General features: G+C 49.1%; 1 protein-coding gene across 1 annotated transcript in view; it reads right to left on the minus strand.

Moving 5' to 3' along the window:
* Positions 1–13042, minus strand: part of NID2 (nidogen 2) — a 63156-nt gene that overhangs the window by 4490 nt on the left and 45624 nt on the right. The window contains exons 13-18 of the mRNA XM_015570506.1: positions 9348–9467; positions 8326–8556; positions 4424–4645; positions 3664–3833; positions 1325–1454; positions 267–438 (exon numbers count right to left, since the gene is read on the minus strand). Coding sequence (XP_015425992.1) covers positions 267–438; positions 1325–1454; positions 3664–3833; positions 4424–4645; positions 8326–8556; positions 9348–9467 — 1045 coding nt within the window. The remainder of the gene's footprint in view (positions 1–266; positions 439–1324; positions 1455–3663; positions 3834–4423; positions 4646–8325; positions 8557–9347; positions 9468–13042) is intronic.

Below are 13042 nucleotides of genomic sequence, written 5' to 3' on the forward strand. Positions count from 1 at the left end.
CTACTGTGGTTTTAACACTGACTTCTTACTGTGTTGCTGAAGGAGACCTACTTCATTCTAGTTTAAGTATTGACCTCAGGCCCTACCTTATCATCTGATAAAAAGCAGAACAGTTCCTGACACCTAGTAGCTCCTCAATAAATACTGTTAAATTAACACATTTGGGCTTTCCTTTCTGCTTTTGTTCTGACTCCCCACCGCATTTAAATCCAAGGACTTCAAATCAGGATCTATAGGTAATGGAGAATTAGGGAGGCCCAGCTGACCCTCGGATAGGATCCACAGTGATGGCTCGGGGATTCACCAGGTCCGTGTGGAAGAGAGCCTTGCGCTCAGAGCCGTCCAGCGTGGCCCTCTCTATCCTATCCAGGCCACTGTCTGTCCAGTACATAGTTCTGTGAAAGTGGTCAATGGCAAGGCCTTCAGGGCTTATCAGATCTGGAAATAAAAAAAGGCAGGACTGGAGCAGGTGAACCTGAAACAGATTTATGTTTGAACAACAACAACAACAAAGTCCTGAGAGTCCCTTAAGTCGGAAGAACTAGGTTACACAAACTAATTGCTAAAATTCTGTGGCACACCCAAAATATGATTTTTGCCAAATTGACCAAAAAAAAGGTATTTTGATTAATTCACACCAGAGGGCTGCTGTTGTGTTGGCTGATACCATTTTTTCATTTGACAATCTAAGGGAAGAGAGGTCAGTGCCCCTGACTAAATAGTCAGGTATTGCATGTTTTAAAAACTGCAGTACACCAGTTGGAAATTGCTGGTCTAGACCAGAGGTTCTTAACCTGTGGTCGTGACCCTTTGGGGGTTGAACGACCCCTTCACAGGGGTCGCCTAAGACCATCGGAAAACACATGTATAATTACATATTGTTTTGTGATTAATCACTATGCTTTAATTATGTTCAATTTGTAACAATGAAATTGGGGGTTACCACAACATGAGGAACTGTATTAAAGGGTCGCGGCATTAGGAAGGTTGAGAGCCACTGGTCTATGAACAGACCTAGCAGCCTGAATGCACCAGGCAGCATCAGTGTGGCCTCACCCTGAATCCTTAACTGTGAGCCTTTCCTCTGGGAGCCCAACTTCTCAATAGAAAGGGCCCACAGCAAGAATCACTTTCTTATTCCTTACGTATGAACATGTTTGTTTATAAAGAGGATATTGTCCAGCGCACAAGTGACTTGCATAGAATTTAGTTTCCCCTGTTGGGTTAAAATAGAGGGGAGACTTTGGGATAAACAGGCAAAAATAACTTGGCCTTCCAAGGAATCAAATGAAATGGGAAGTGTCTTCTGGGTGAAGCTGCTGACCTGAATTAATGATTGTCTCAGGCTCTGCTCCCGGTTCCAGACTGACACGGCTAATTGTCCGCGCAGCGACATCCGTCCAGTACACCATCCTCTCCCGGCAGTCGTAGTCAATTCCCACAATTATGGAGCCCTGTGTGGGCCAGAACACAGAATTGGAAGAATTAGGACTCCTTGCATTTCCCCTGAGTTCATGCTCACCTGCCTCACACATGCATGACTGCAGTGAACAACCCCGCACAGTACAGGTAGCCAAGCTCAGTGGTTAGACATGCAGGCTCTGCAGGCCGACTTCTTGAAGTCAAAGCCAAGCTTGGCCACGTACTTAGCTGTGCGACTCTGGTACTTAGGCTTTCTGTGTCTTGGTTTCCTGATTTCCAAAACGAAGGTAACAGCACCTACACTTCATTTGGCTGCTATAAAAATTAATACCATAAATTCTTGTGAAGTGTCCTAATCGGAAATGAATATGCAGTAAGCTCTCAATACTCGCTATAATTGTTGGCAGTAAAAGCAAAAGTGACTGCATGAAAAAAATTAGCCCATTCAGTGATTGAAGGACAGATGTTAGTCTCAGCAAAGTCAGGTCTTAATACTTTACAAAAACAGTGACATCTTTCAAATGTTATCAGCACTTTTTGAACAAGCTTTCTAAAATTTGCTAACAAATAAAATCTACGCTCCCCTCCCCCGTGATACGAGCTCTTTCCCCTAGCCCAGGTGCTGTCACCCTCAACTCTGTCTCTTGTTGCCAAGCAATTCTTTTTTGTACTCTTGGGTAAAAGCAAGTCTACAGTTTGATGGGTTAAGGAACTGGGGAATGGTCGTCACTCAGCTTCTGGCTAGGGAGGTTTCATCTCCCTTATTGCTAAATAAACTGCAAAGTCTTATAAAACGCTGCGTCAGTGATACTCCTTTCCAAAAGTCTGCACAGTACTTGCTTCGTTTGATTTCCAACCCAGATTCCTGCTTTGAGAAGCCCAGCCGAATGTGCAAAGCCAACATCTAGGGGCCATCTGGCTGTCCCTGAGGCCACGCCAGCTCCTGCTTGCCTAACAAGCCTGGGGCTGGCGTGACTTACGGCCTCTGGCAGAGGAGTCAGTATGAGAACCACTACACAAGCAGGATTTGGCTCCTGTGGAAAGGGAACAGTTTATATGGGGTAGGAGGGTCTGAAGGTCAAATACAATTTTACTTGAAAATTAAAAAGTCGTGTCTCAGGCAAGAGTACACATCCACATGGGCTTCCATTAACCCAGGGAATCATGGGATTCCTTAACCCATGTAATGACTTCAAAGTTATTTGGAGAAAAAAGTCCCCGTTTCAGTAAATTTCCCCAAGGTGTGCTTATAACCCGTGTTCCATTTCTGTTTCAGTTCCTCCACCACACTGTCCTCATCAGAGACAAAGTCAGAAATGCAGAGAAGCCATGTGACATGGCTAGAATAGATGGTTACTTGTGATAACTTCTGAGTTTCTACCTCTTCTAGAGGAACTTTTATAAAAGGGCATGCTTAGTGTTTGCCAAGAAAACACACAAAAACTCAAAAAGGAAGAAAAAAAACATTTTTCTAAACACTGGCTGCTTCTAAACTTCTTCCGAACCAGATATGGGGTTCATCAACAGAAGTAAACACGGACACTGTACTGTTATATAAGCAAGTACCTGGAGCGTGAAGCTTAGAAATGGAATCAGACCATTTTCCACCCCAAGTGGCCCTGCCTTTGTGGTGACCTCCCTTTTCTTCTCCATTTGAGAGAAGAGTCCCTCCTCTGGAATGGAGTGCCTTACAACAGGGAGTGGCTGGCTCAGGAAGCGGCAAGCATCCCCAAGGGAGAGCTGGCCACTCCTCTTCCAGCATCACTCTCTCCCCAACTCATCTAGAAGGAGCCAGAGAAGATGAGAAAAGAGCCAAAATGGGAGGGGAGAGGGCAGTAAGTTGAGGCAGTCATTAATGGATTTCCACTTGGGATTCTCATCTGACCCCCGAAACCACACCCTGCAGCCACTCCTGTCGTGATTTCTAGATCTCTGGAAATGTGGGGGCATTGAAAGCACCCTGGGGCCTGGGGTTAAAAGTCAGTTTTCCCTTGGCTTACCATACTGCCTCACAACCCTGAAATGCCCTTTCCACACATCGGAAACCCCATGAACCAACGAGGCGGCAGCCTTGGTCAGATGTGACCTAGCAACAGGGAGCCCCACTTCCGGTGGTACTGGTGTCAGACCCATGAAGACAGACTGCAGCTCAGAAATCCTCCACAACCTCCCTCCATCTCAGGCCCCTCCCCAGATCTGAACCCCCACGCAGCTCCGTCCCACACGAGAAATCCTCTTTACATGCAGCGACAGCAGGGTCCTGGCCATGTCCTTCTGAAGCCTAGTACCACTGAGGGGCAAGTAGCCAATCTGCTGGCCTTGGGCATAGAGCAGGAAGGTGCCCACGGACGGAGGAATCACATCAGGCCGAGGCGTGGGCCGGACCAAGGGTGGAGCAACCGTGGGTATACCTGCCGTGGGAGAGACAGTGAGCAGAGAGGGAAATGAGGGTGGGCGGGGAGAGAGAACAGTTACTTTCCCATAGACCAGAGCCTCCAAAACATCAAAAGTTCTTAAACCTAGACAGATGTCCTCCAGATGTTCCTTTAAAGAAATTCTAATTTCTAGGTTTTTTTTTCAAGGATCAATTATGTAAATCACTGCCAATTACTAGGGAGGAAGACAACAACACATCTCCCTCAGAACAAAGCAGTTTTTTTTTCCTTTTTAAGGGAAAGAAACCAGAGCCAGAGTTGTGTCAGCTTCTCTTTGGGGCCCCTGGGGTGACACGTGCCCCCTTTCACCCTGGGCTGGGGAAGGGGAGTAACAGCGTGCTGAGCTGAGTTCCAGATGTTCTAGTTACAGAAACGGCTAATGACAAAATCAAACGTTAAGTCCAAATTGGGATCTCGGTGTGATCAGATTATAAATCAGCACCACACAGGAGTGACTTGTCTCATTGGATCTGTTAACCCCTTGTTTGCCCACCTTCCTACACAGCCTCCCGACAGAGAAACCTCAGAGGCCGCTGAGGTGAGTGAGGGCTGCCCCGGGTGCTTACATGCAGGGGTGGAGCCTGGCTGGGAGCGGGTGCCCTGCACCTCTCTGCCATCTTTGTCCACACACCAGCAGAAGTCACTCTTCCCGTGGCACTGCATGGGGGTGAAGTGGCCCAGGTCGTCGCACTGTGGCACGTACTGGTCGTCCCTGGGCGCGCCACCGTAGTGCTCCAGCAGGTTTGCCCTCCAGCGCTCACACATGGTCTGGGGCCTCTGGGTGGGCGCTGAGCAGATGGGACAAAAAAGCCTTTGATTGTAAGCCAAGGACAGAGTGCAGCCTGGCCGCCTGGCCTCCCTCCTCCTCACGTGCATTAGCGGGCCTCAGCCAAGTCCCTGCACACAGACCAGAGCAGTCAAGTGCTCTAAGAAGTCCTCCACGGGAACCAGGAGAATGGGGTCCTCTGGATGCTCCCTTCTTCCCAGGCCAGGAGGGTCTGCCATCAAGGCCCCACCACGTCGGGAAAGAACAAGAGGAGGTTAAGATCAGGTGCAGGGCTCACTCAGCCTGGGAAGGGGGCGAGCTCACTCTGGAGAGGAGAGGCCCAGGGCCTCTGCTAACAACACTGTGGGGCGCAGCGGCCTACAGGATGCTTAAAGCAACCTTCGCTTCTTTCCCACTTGCTTCAAACTCTAGGACTTGCCTCTGAGAGGGTTATCTTTGGGCTGCCTGGCTAGTGCTTGTCTTAGAAAGCATTCCTGAATGTCCACCTATGCGGCCCTCAGTACCTGTCCACTGGAGGACTACGCTGGTGAAAGCACAACTTATCGTAATTGGTATATGAGAGCACAGAGAGGTAGTGACACTCCAGTTCCTGGAAGTCGTCTGGCCATGCTGTTCCTGGTATTATCTCAAAGCTGAAGTAGGCTTCACCTTCCCACCACGTTTCTCCTGCGCCCTGCCCCTTTTCCCTCCCTCCCCGCTCACCACCATGCTTACACTCCACTAGCTTCTCTTGCAGAGCAGTTTCTCTACCCGCAATACCCCAGACTGCTTCCACAGGGCCGTCGTGGCCTGTCCCAAACACCAGTTCTCTGTCCAAGAGGGCTTTGTTACAGCCTATAGCACAGCCACCTGTGGGAGGATTGCCCAAAGGACCCGAAACAGAAAGTGCTGCTCCTTTTTTATCTCCTGCCACTCACAGCCCATAGTGTGCAGAAGAGACAGCCACGTGCCACTTGGCACCGCCATTTGTATATATCACAGAAATCTCAGAGGAGGACTAACAAAATCTGGGCCCCTGGACTTCCCTTATGAGTAATTGCACCTCTACCTCTCCATTGCTCAAGTCCAACCATCCTGGACTCCTTTCTCTCGCTCACAAATGTCAAGAAATATCAGCTGTACCTTCACAAAACATTCAGAATATCTTCACATCTTCCCACATCCACCCCCATCACCCTGGTCCACACCCCATTACCCTGTGCCACAGCTGTTTTCCCTGCTTCTCCCCTCCTTCTTGCCCCTCAGTGTAAACTCAGCCCAGACTCAGAAAGAGTCCCTTTAAAACCATCATTTCAAACCCTGGCTGGTTTGGCTCAGTGGATAGAGCATCAACCTGTGGACTGAAGGGTCCCAGGTTCAATTCCAGTCAAGGGTACATACCCAGGTTGCATGCTTGATCCCCAGTAGGGGACATGCAGGAGGCAGCCAATCAATGATTCTCTCTCATCATTGATATTTCTATCTCTCCCTTCTCCCTTCCTCTCTGAAATCAATAAAGATACATTTAAAAAACAAACAAGTCATTTCATGTCATTCCTTTGATCAAAATCTCCAACAGCTTCAAAGAACAAGCTGGAAACACTATAGTTGGGCTCCAACACCTATAATTTTTCTAGGAAGATGGGGAATAAAATCAGGGCTCAAACCCAACAGGCTCCACTACAAGACTCACCACTGCTCATGACCCACGGAAGCACAGCTCTTGTTAAGACCTCACGCAGAAGGAAAAACTGATTTCCTCACCCAGATGTGTCTCAATGAACCCAGAGAGGGACGTGCTGCTTTCTCAAATGCCTGCCCTCCATCCCTGGAGAAGTTCCCAACACCACCACTGGTCCACATTCCAAACCCAGAGGACCCATTGTTGGTTCAGGGACCACCCAGTGAGGAATGCCTTTGTTTGGAATGAGGGCACACAGCACAGTCGGCTTCTGGGAAATGGCACCACACCTCCCTCACACGTGGGCATCCCTCTCATGCCTGACTATATGAAGCTCCTTCTCAATCTGACCATGGCTTTATTTTCCTTCTGTTTCTGGTTGGCAAGGTTTTAAATATTTTGAAATTGTGGGCAGAAACTGTTCTCTCCCCCTTCAAGCTGACCCCATATGTAGATGAGACCAGTCAGAAATGGCAGCCAAGAGGGAAGTCTGGGCCACAGGGAAGAGTGCCCAAAAGAACATGCCTCTCTTTTAGCGACGAACCTCCCATTCTCTCGGCTCCCTTTTGAATCACTGTCCTTAACACATGCTTGTCTTCGTAAATGCAACAGAATTCTGAACCGTTCCCCCAAGGAACCTCCCAACATCTGATTCCTTCAAATCCCAGCGGGAGTTAGAACCAAGACTTCTTAAACAGTAGGCATGAGTGAAACGGGATTTCTCTGTATTCTTTTTTTTTTTTGGCGGTGGGGGCGGGGGGGCAGTATGGGGGAAGGAGGCTGCAAAATCTTTTCCTAAAAATAGGAACTAGGAGTGTCACTGTGGAAACAGCTAGATCAGCGGTCGCCAACTGGTGGTCCATGGACCGCTGGTGGTCCGTGAGGTCCGAAAGGTTGGCGACCACTGAGCTAGATGAAGCATTACCCATTTTTACCTAGATGAATCACTAATGTCCTGGCCATAATAATTAACATTTTAAAAGGATCAAAGCTGGTAGTAATTCTCTAGTTCTTCATATTCGCATACATTAAAAGCCAAGACTAGTATTTATGGAAACCTTTTCAACACTAAGAAAGGATCTTTGAATATAGCAAGTGCATTGGTAGAGGAACTACTTTGGCTGAAACAGTATCATACCAATTCTACGTTCTTCACAATCAAGTTCTTCTGTTTTTAAAAAATAAAGTTCTTCCCATCTCTGAAGAGTTCTACAAGGAGCAGAAACCTGCCTGGGCAACCTGTGGTTGGCATAAACTGTGAGCGCTTGATAACCATTCCCCATCCGGATGGGGAGTGACGATGAAAACAGACATGTTTATCAACAGCATCTCAGTTCACAGGGGCTAATAATACTGGTTCCTGCTTCTCTTTTGAAGGCAGCTGGGCCAATGGTGACTTCCGCATGGACATGTTGGGCTGCCTAGAGGGGGCTGGGGTTATTTGCTCAGAGCAAACTAGCTGGATCCACCCACAAATGTCATACTTATGTTTCCTAATGCTTTTAAAACAGCCTTCAGGCGGTTTCCTGTAACTCAGAAGGCCAAGTGAGGCGACAGTTGTATGGGAAAGGCAATTTTTCTTTTGGACAAAAAGCTGGTCTGGCAAGACCCTCTGGGTCTGACATCTCTAAGCTGCCCTAACAGGCAGTGAGAGGCCTCAGCCTGACCTACACACTCAATCGCAATCGTGGGTAGAACTCATTCTCTCCCTTCAAGCTGACCCCATCATGCAGGCGAGTTTTGTATTAGACGAGAGTCAGGAGGCTGGAGTACAATGCATGCCGGGATCACATATATCGTGTGTGCATGTCTCTATGCCCCTGTAATGTGACTGTGCATGTAGCTGAGTGCATATCACTCGAGAGTTCCTAGAAGGGAGGAGGATGGTGTCATAAGGATGGTCATCAGCCCTGAGTCTGCGTGGTCTGGGCAGGGATTATGATCTACCCACAGCCAGTGCCATTCTGCTCCCCAGGCCCCAGGCCTAACCAGGCACAAGGTTCCCTTCTGGATTGGCTCACCTGGGGGTCCGCAGTGAGGTGGGTTAGAGCCAGGTGGCGTCCGGGTACCAGGGACTTCATGACCGTCGGGGTTCACGCACCAGCAGAAGCCGGTGCTGCCGTGGCACTGCAGTGGCAGGAAGTGGCCCTGCTCGTCGCACTGGGGGATGTGGATCCTCACGCCTGGGTAGAGGTGCTGAGCCTGGGCGGCGCGCTGCTGACGCTCACAGGTTTTCAGTCCTGAGGTGGAGTCTTCAGAGCGGGGTTAGAGGAGACACAAGGAGGAGGAGGGGGAGGAATAAAAGGCATTGCTACCCACCTGCTTTTAAGCCACCTGTCGGAGGCTTTTTCTTCCATAGTTGGAAGGCAGCATAATGTGGGAAAATGAGCAAGTGACTGGGAATTTGGAGTCCTGGATTCTTATTTTAGCTCTGTCACTAACTACCCAACACCTCCCTAACTGTCGCAGTCCGCCCTGTAAGTGCCTAGGCTGACTTCTGTGAAGCGGCCCCGCCCATCCGCCTCTAGCTCCTGTTGCTGTCTGGATCAAATGAAGAGCAGTCATGGCTTTGGTCCAAACATCCCAGAGGCTCAGGAGGAAACAGTTCGGTTTGTCCCCTGAGTCCAGAGTTTAAGTCTGAGGAGCCCCAGGTCAACAGCTGTCACTAGACTGCCCCTCGGGCCAAGTCCCAGAGCAGGCATAGGGGAGGCTGCGCCCAGCTCACCAGAGCACAGCACTCCTGCTTAGTAACCTGAGTCTCAACACTTCTAACTCGCACTTATCAAGGCAAAGCAGGTCATTAGGGCCGTTAACCAGAACTGCTCATAGGTAGGACAATGGATGGGCCACACCCCAGGCCTCCCAGAATGCGAATAGCTGTGAACAGCAAACCGAGCCCTGGTGGTTACTGGGAAATATCCAGAGCCTGAAGATCCACTAACTACAGCCTTCAACCTGGAGAAATCAAGAGTGGGCTGAAGTGCTATAGAAAAATAGTGCTGAAGGAGCTAGTTCTCTGTGCCTAATCTGGCCTCCCCCTTACCAGGTGTGCACTGAAGTCCGTCCCCATGATAGCCAGGCTGGCAGCGGCAGGAGAAGGAGCCGGGGGTGTTGTAGCAGGTAGCCGAGGGGTGACATCTGTTCTCCAAACACTCATCAACATCTGCAGTGTCAGAACCGGGGGGTGGGGGAAGGGGACATGTGACTTCACTGCACTCAATCTGTGCTACTACCTGGCCTTTAGTACAGGAGGATCAACTTCAGAAGACCTTTGGGCATGAGAAGAAATTATTGACACTGAAAGGCACACCTAAAAGTATAAGGTCAAGGCTGTGTGAGTTAGTCCATTCGAATGTTCAGTGTAGAAATTAAATATGTGGTCACTCAGAAAAATAGATCCTGCAGTATATTTCTATAGCAGTTTCATCTACAGTGAAGTCCAAGAAGTTATTACCTGCGAACTAACCTTCAGATTATAAATCATTAATTCCTCTCAGTAACACTACAATAAACATATGTAACAATGGTTTTCCCCTTTTGTTGCTGGCACCATGTCCCTGTGGCACTGATTTATGGGTGCAGAGAAGTCCAATGAGGTTTCAACAAAGTTAGAAGCACATACAGTCTTGCTCAGAGTCCTACTGTCTAGAATGCCCAATTCATCAGAAATTTTTCTTTGCTTTCCACTTTCAGAAGAAATAGAAAAGTATAGAAAAATATTATCAGAGGTTTTGATACAACACATTAAACAAACTAAATTTGTCAGGCTTACAAAGTACAAACAATTCAGAACCCCCCCCCCACCACCACCACACACACACTCTACTACACAGCACCATGAAAATTTTCCTGTTTCTCAAACCTACAACCACCTGAAACTTCAAACAAAAGCCAACTTCTAGCCCTCCTATTTTATTTGCTGAAATCAGACAATAGCAAAAAAGAAAACCATGTCCGAGAGTCTGCTAAAACCAGTGCCCAGTGGTTGAGATAAGCTGTCTTCACAGACAGGAAGCCTTTGAGAGTTAAGAGGAGGCGAAGGGTGCAGGTCTGATCAAGGCTCCGCTGAAAATAGTCACATCCAATGACATCCAAAAACTGGTTTCAAAACGTGTAAATAGGAAACATGTGGATGGATGATCAGTGTGACACCAAGAAAACAGGAATCCCAGAAGTGAGCTGCAACAACTTGGTACAACCCAGGGCGGGGATTCATGGGCCCGGGAAGCCAGAGACTTACAGCCTGAATTGGATGTGAGTTGGCTGAGGACAGACGTGGCTCCTCACCCAGCCTCCCGGGACCCAGATGGAATCTCCTCTAGGGTTATCAGCGCCGCCCTGCCTGTGACCACACTCTCACCGAGCCACTCCTGTCCCGGTACCAGCGAGCAGACACACTGGTCGTGCAACACAGACCTTTTGTTCACAGGAGAAGAATCTCTTCATTGTAATTAGCAAATTAGCATTCCTCAGTCTCAGGGGAGGTTAGTCAACATAAATTAGCTCCCTTTAGTCCAAAAAAGTCCTCAACGCTCCACACAACCAAGTTTAATGCCACCCAGACAGGCTCTGCTCAGATGAGCAATCGGCCCCCATGGTCAACTTCCTTTCACCTGCAAAGGCAAAAATGTAGTTATAACTTCATCTGAAAAGTTAGAAACAAGGTTTTCTGGTGAGCTCCTCAGTTAACCCGAAGTAAACCAAATGAAAACAATTACAAAGAAAACCTTCTCTCCAATGTAAAGAATAGGAGCTGTACGTTGTCAAATTTAGTCATCCTTGAGATCGTCTCTTCCAAAGCACAAGTCAAATTCCCAGTTGGGCAAAGCTGGTGACCATCCAGTTCCTTGGGCCTGGAAGACGCCATGAAACCAAAGCTGTAAAAATTAACGTCCAGCCAAAGGCAGGAAATGAAAGCTATTCAGAATACATATGCTAAAAGTACTTCTCCTGGTAACCGGAACCCAGGCAATGGCAGGAAGCAGGAATTCCTGAGACACGGCCTATTTCTAGAACTCACGGATCAGTTTCTTGTGATTTGTGATTATTTTTTGAACTCAGAGGGGACTCCCCAGAGCTACCACGTTACCTATGCTCTTTAAGCCTATGGTCTAGAATTCTGATCAGACCTAAAAGAGCAGCCATCCTCCCCGCAGACACTGAAGTCCTGGGGAGACAGGAACTGCAATAAATGCCCAACAGGGGAAAGTCCCTCAAGAGACTAAAAGCATCACAAGTGAGAAACGCTTATCCCCCCAGATCTGGAGAAGGTTAAGGCTCCCTGGAGCACCGTCCATGCCGCCTCCTTGGAGGAGCTGACACCACGTCCAGCCAGCCACTCCACGTCCCGAGCTCCGAGCAGGCTGTGGCCCCCCTCAGGAGGGCCAACACTGCGGGCTTCAGGGGTAACTGGGGCTTTTGTAAGAAGAACTCTTCCCTATTTCACAGGGTGTCAGGAGAGAAAGTATGGAAAGGTTTCCAGCCCCTTGCCAAGGGAGGGGCTTTCCTTGTACCCCTGGGGGAGGTTTATGCCGAACCATCACTGTCAGGGCCTTTGGGGCTGTGAGAACACCGAGGTCAGGACAGCAGTGTGCAAGGCGTGGTACAGCTCCTTCACCACTAAGACAGCACAGGGAGGCACAGCCTCAGTCTATAGTACTTCTCCTTTCCAGCATCTATTAAGCTGGCAAAAAACAGTTTGGAGAATGTGTTGAAAATCCTCCATTTTGACTTCATGCTTTGGTGCTTCCACATTCTTCTCACTGCTCTAATTCTAAGCACACACCCAAAACCAGCTGAAATCCCTTCAAAACAAACCCAACCAATGGATTCTAGCTCCCTCCTTCCCTCACTCCTCTGTCTGCTTTGCTTTCAAACCCACAGTGAAATTTCCTGGTGCCAATTAACCTGCCTCCCACTCCAGACCCCCAGGAAGGGCCCACAAGTTCTCACTCCCCACCCATCTGGTCAAGCATCCTTCTGGTTGTGGCCCTGCATGGCACACGGTGAACTCTGGTCCTATGAGAATAATAAACTTCCTCCTTTTAAGTCTTGTTCTCTTCTCCTGTGGCTGCACCAGTGTTACCTTACCTTACTCAATAGCATATCCTTAGAAGAGCAAACCTGGACAATAATGTAAGCACCTCCTCTCCTGGCCCTGCTGAGCGGCAGGGGTTCTGGGTGATGGGCCATCTGGATCCCATCTCCTCAAATCACACTTGTTCCTCCCTGGAAAGGTCCAGCTCAAGACAATCTGTTTTTGCATCCGGCAAAGTGGCCAAGTCTCTATAAGGACAAATGTGCCTGAGGAACATCTGATTCAACACAGGACTCAGACCAACACAGGGCTGACCCAACACAGGGCTGACCCAACACAGGGCTGACCCAACACAGGGCTGACCCAACACAGGGCTGACCCAACACAGGGCTGATCCAACACAGGGCTGACCCAACACAGGGCTGACCCAACACAGGGCTGACCCAACACAGGGCTGACCCAACACAGGGCTGACCCAACACAGGGCTGACCCAACACAGGGCTGACCCAACACAGGGCTGACCCAACACAGGGCTGACCCAACACAGGGCAGGGCTGATCACACAGGGCTGATCCAACCCAGGGCTCAGACCAACACAGGGCTGAGCCAACACAGGGCTGACCCAACACAGGGCTGATCCAACACAGGGCTGATCCAACACAGGGCTGACCCAACACAGGGCTGATCCAACACAGGGCTG

This window comes from Myotis davidii, unplaced genomic scaffold (genome assembly GCF_000327345.1).
Source record: "Myotis davidii unplaced genomic scaffold, ASM32734v1 scaffold847, whole genome shotgun sequence".
Lineage (NCBI taxonomy): Eukaryota > Metazoa > Chordata > Mammalia > Chiroptera > Vespertilionidae > Myotis > Myotis davidii.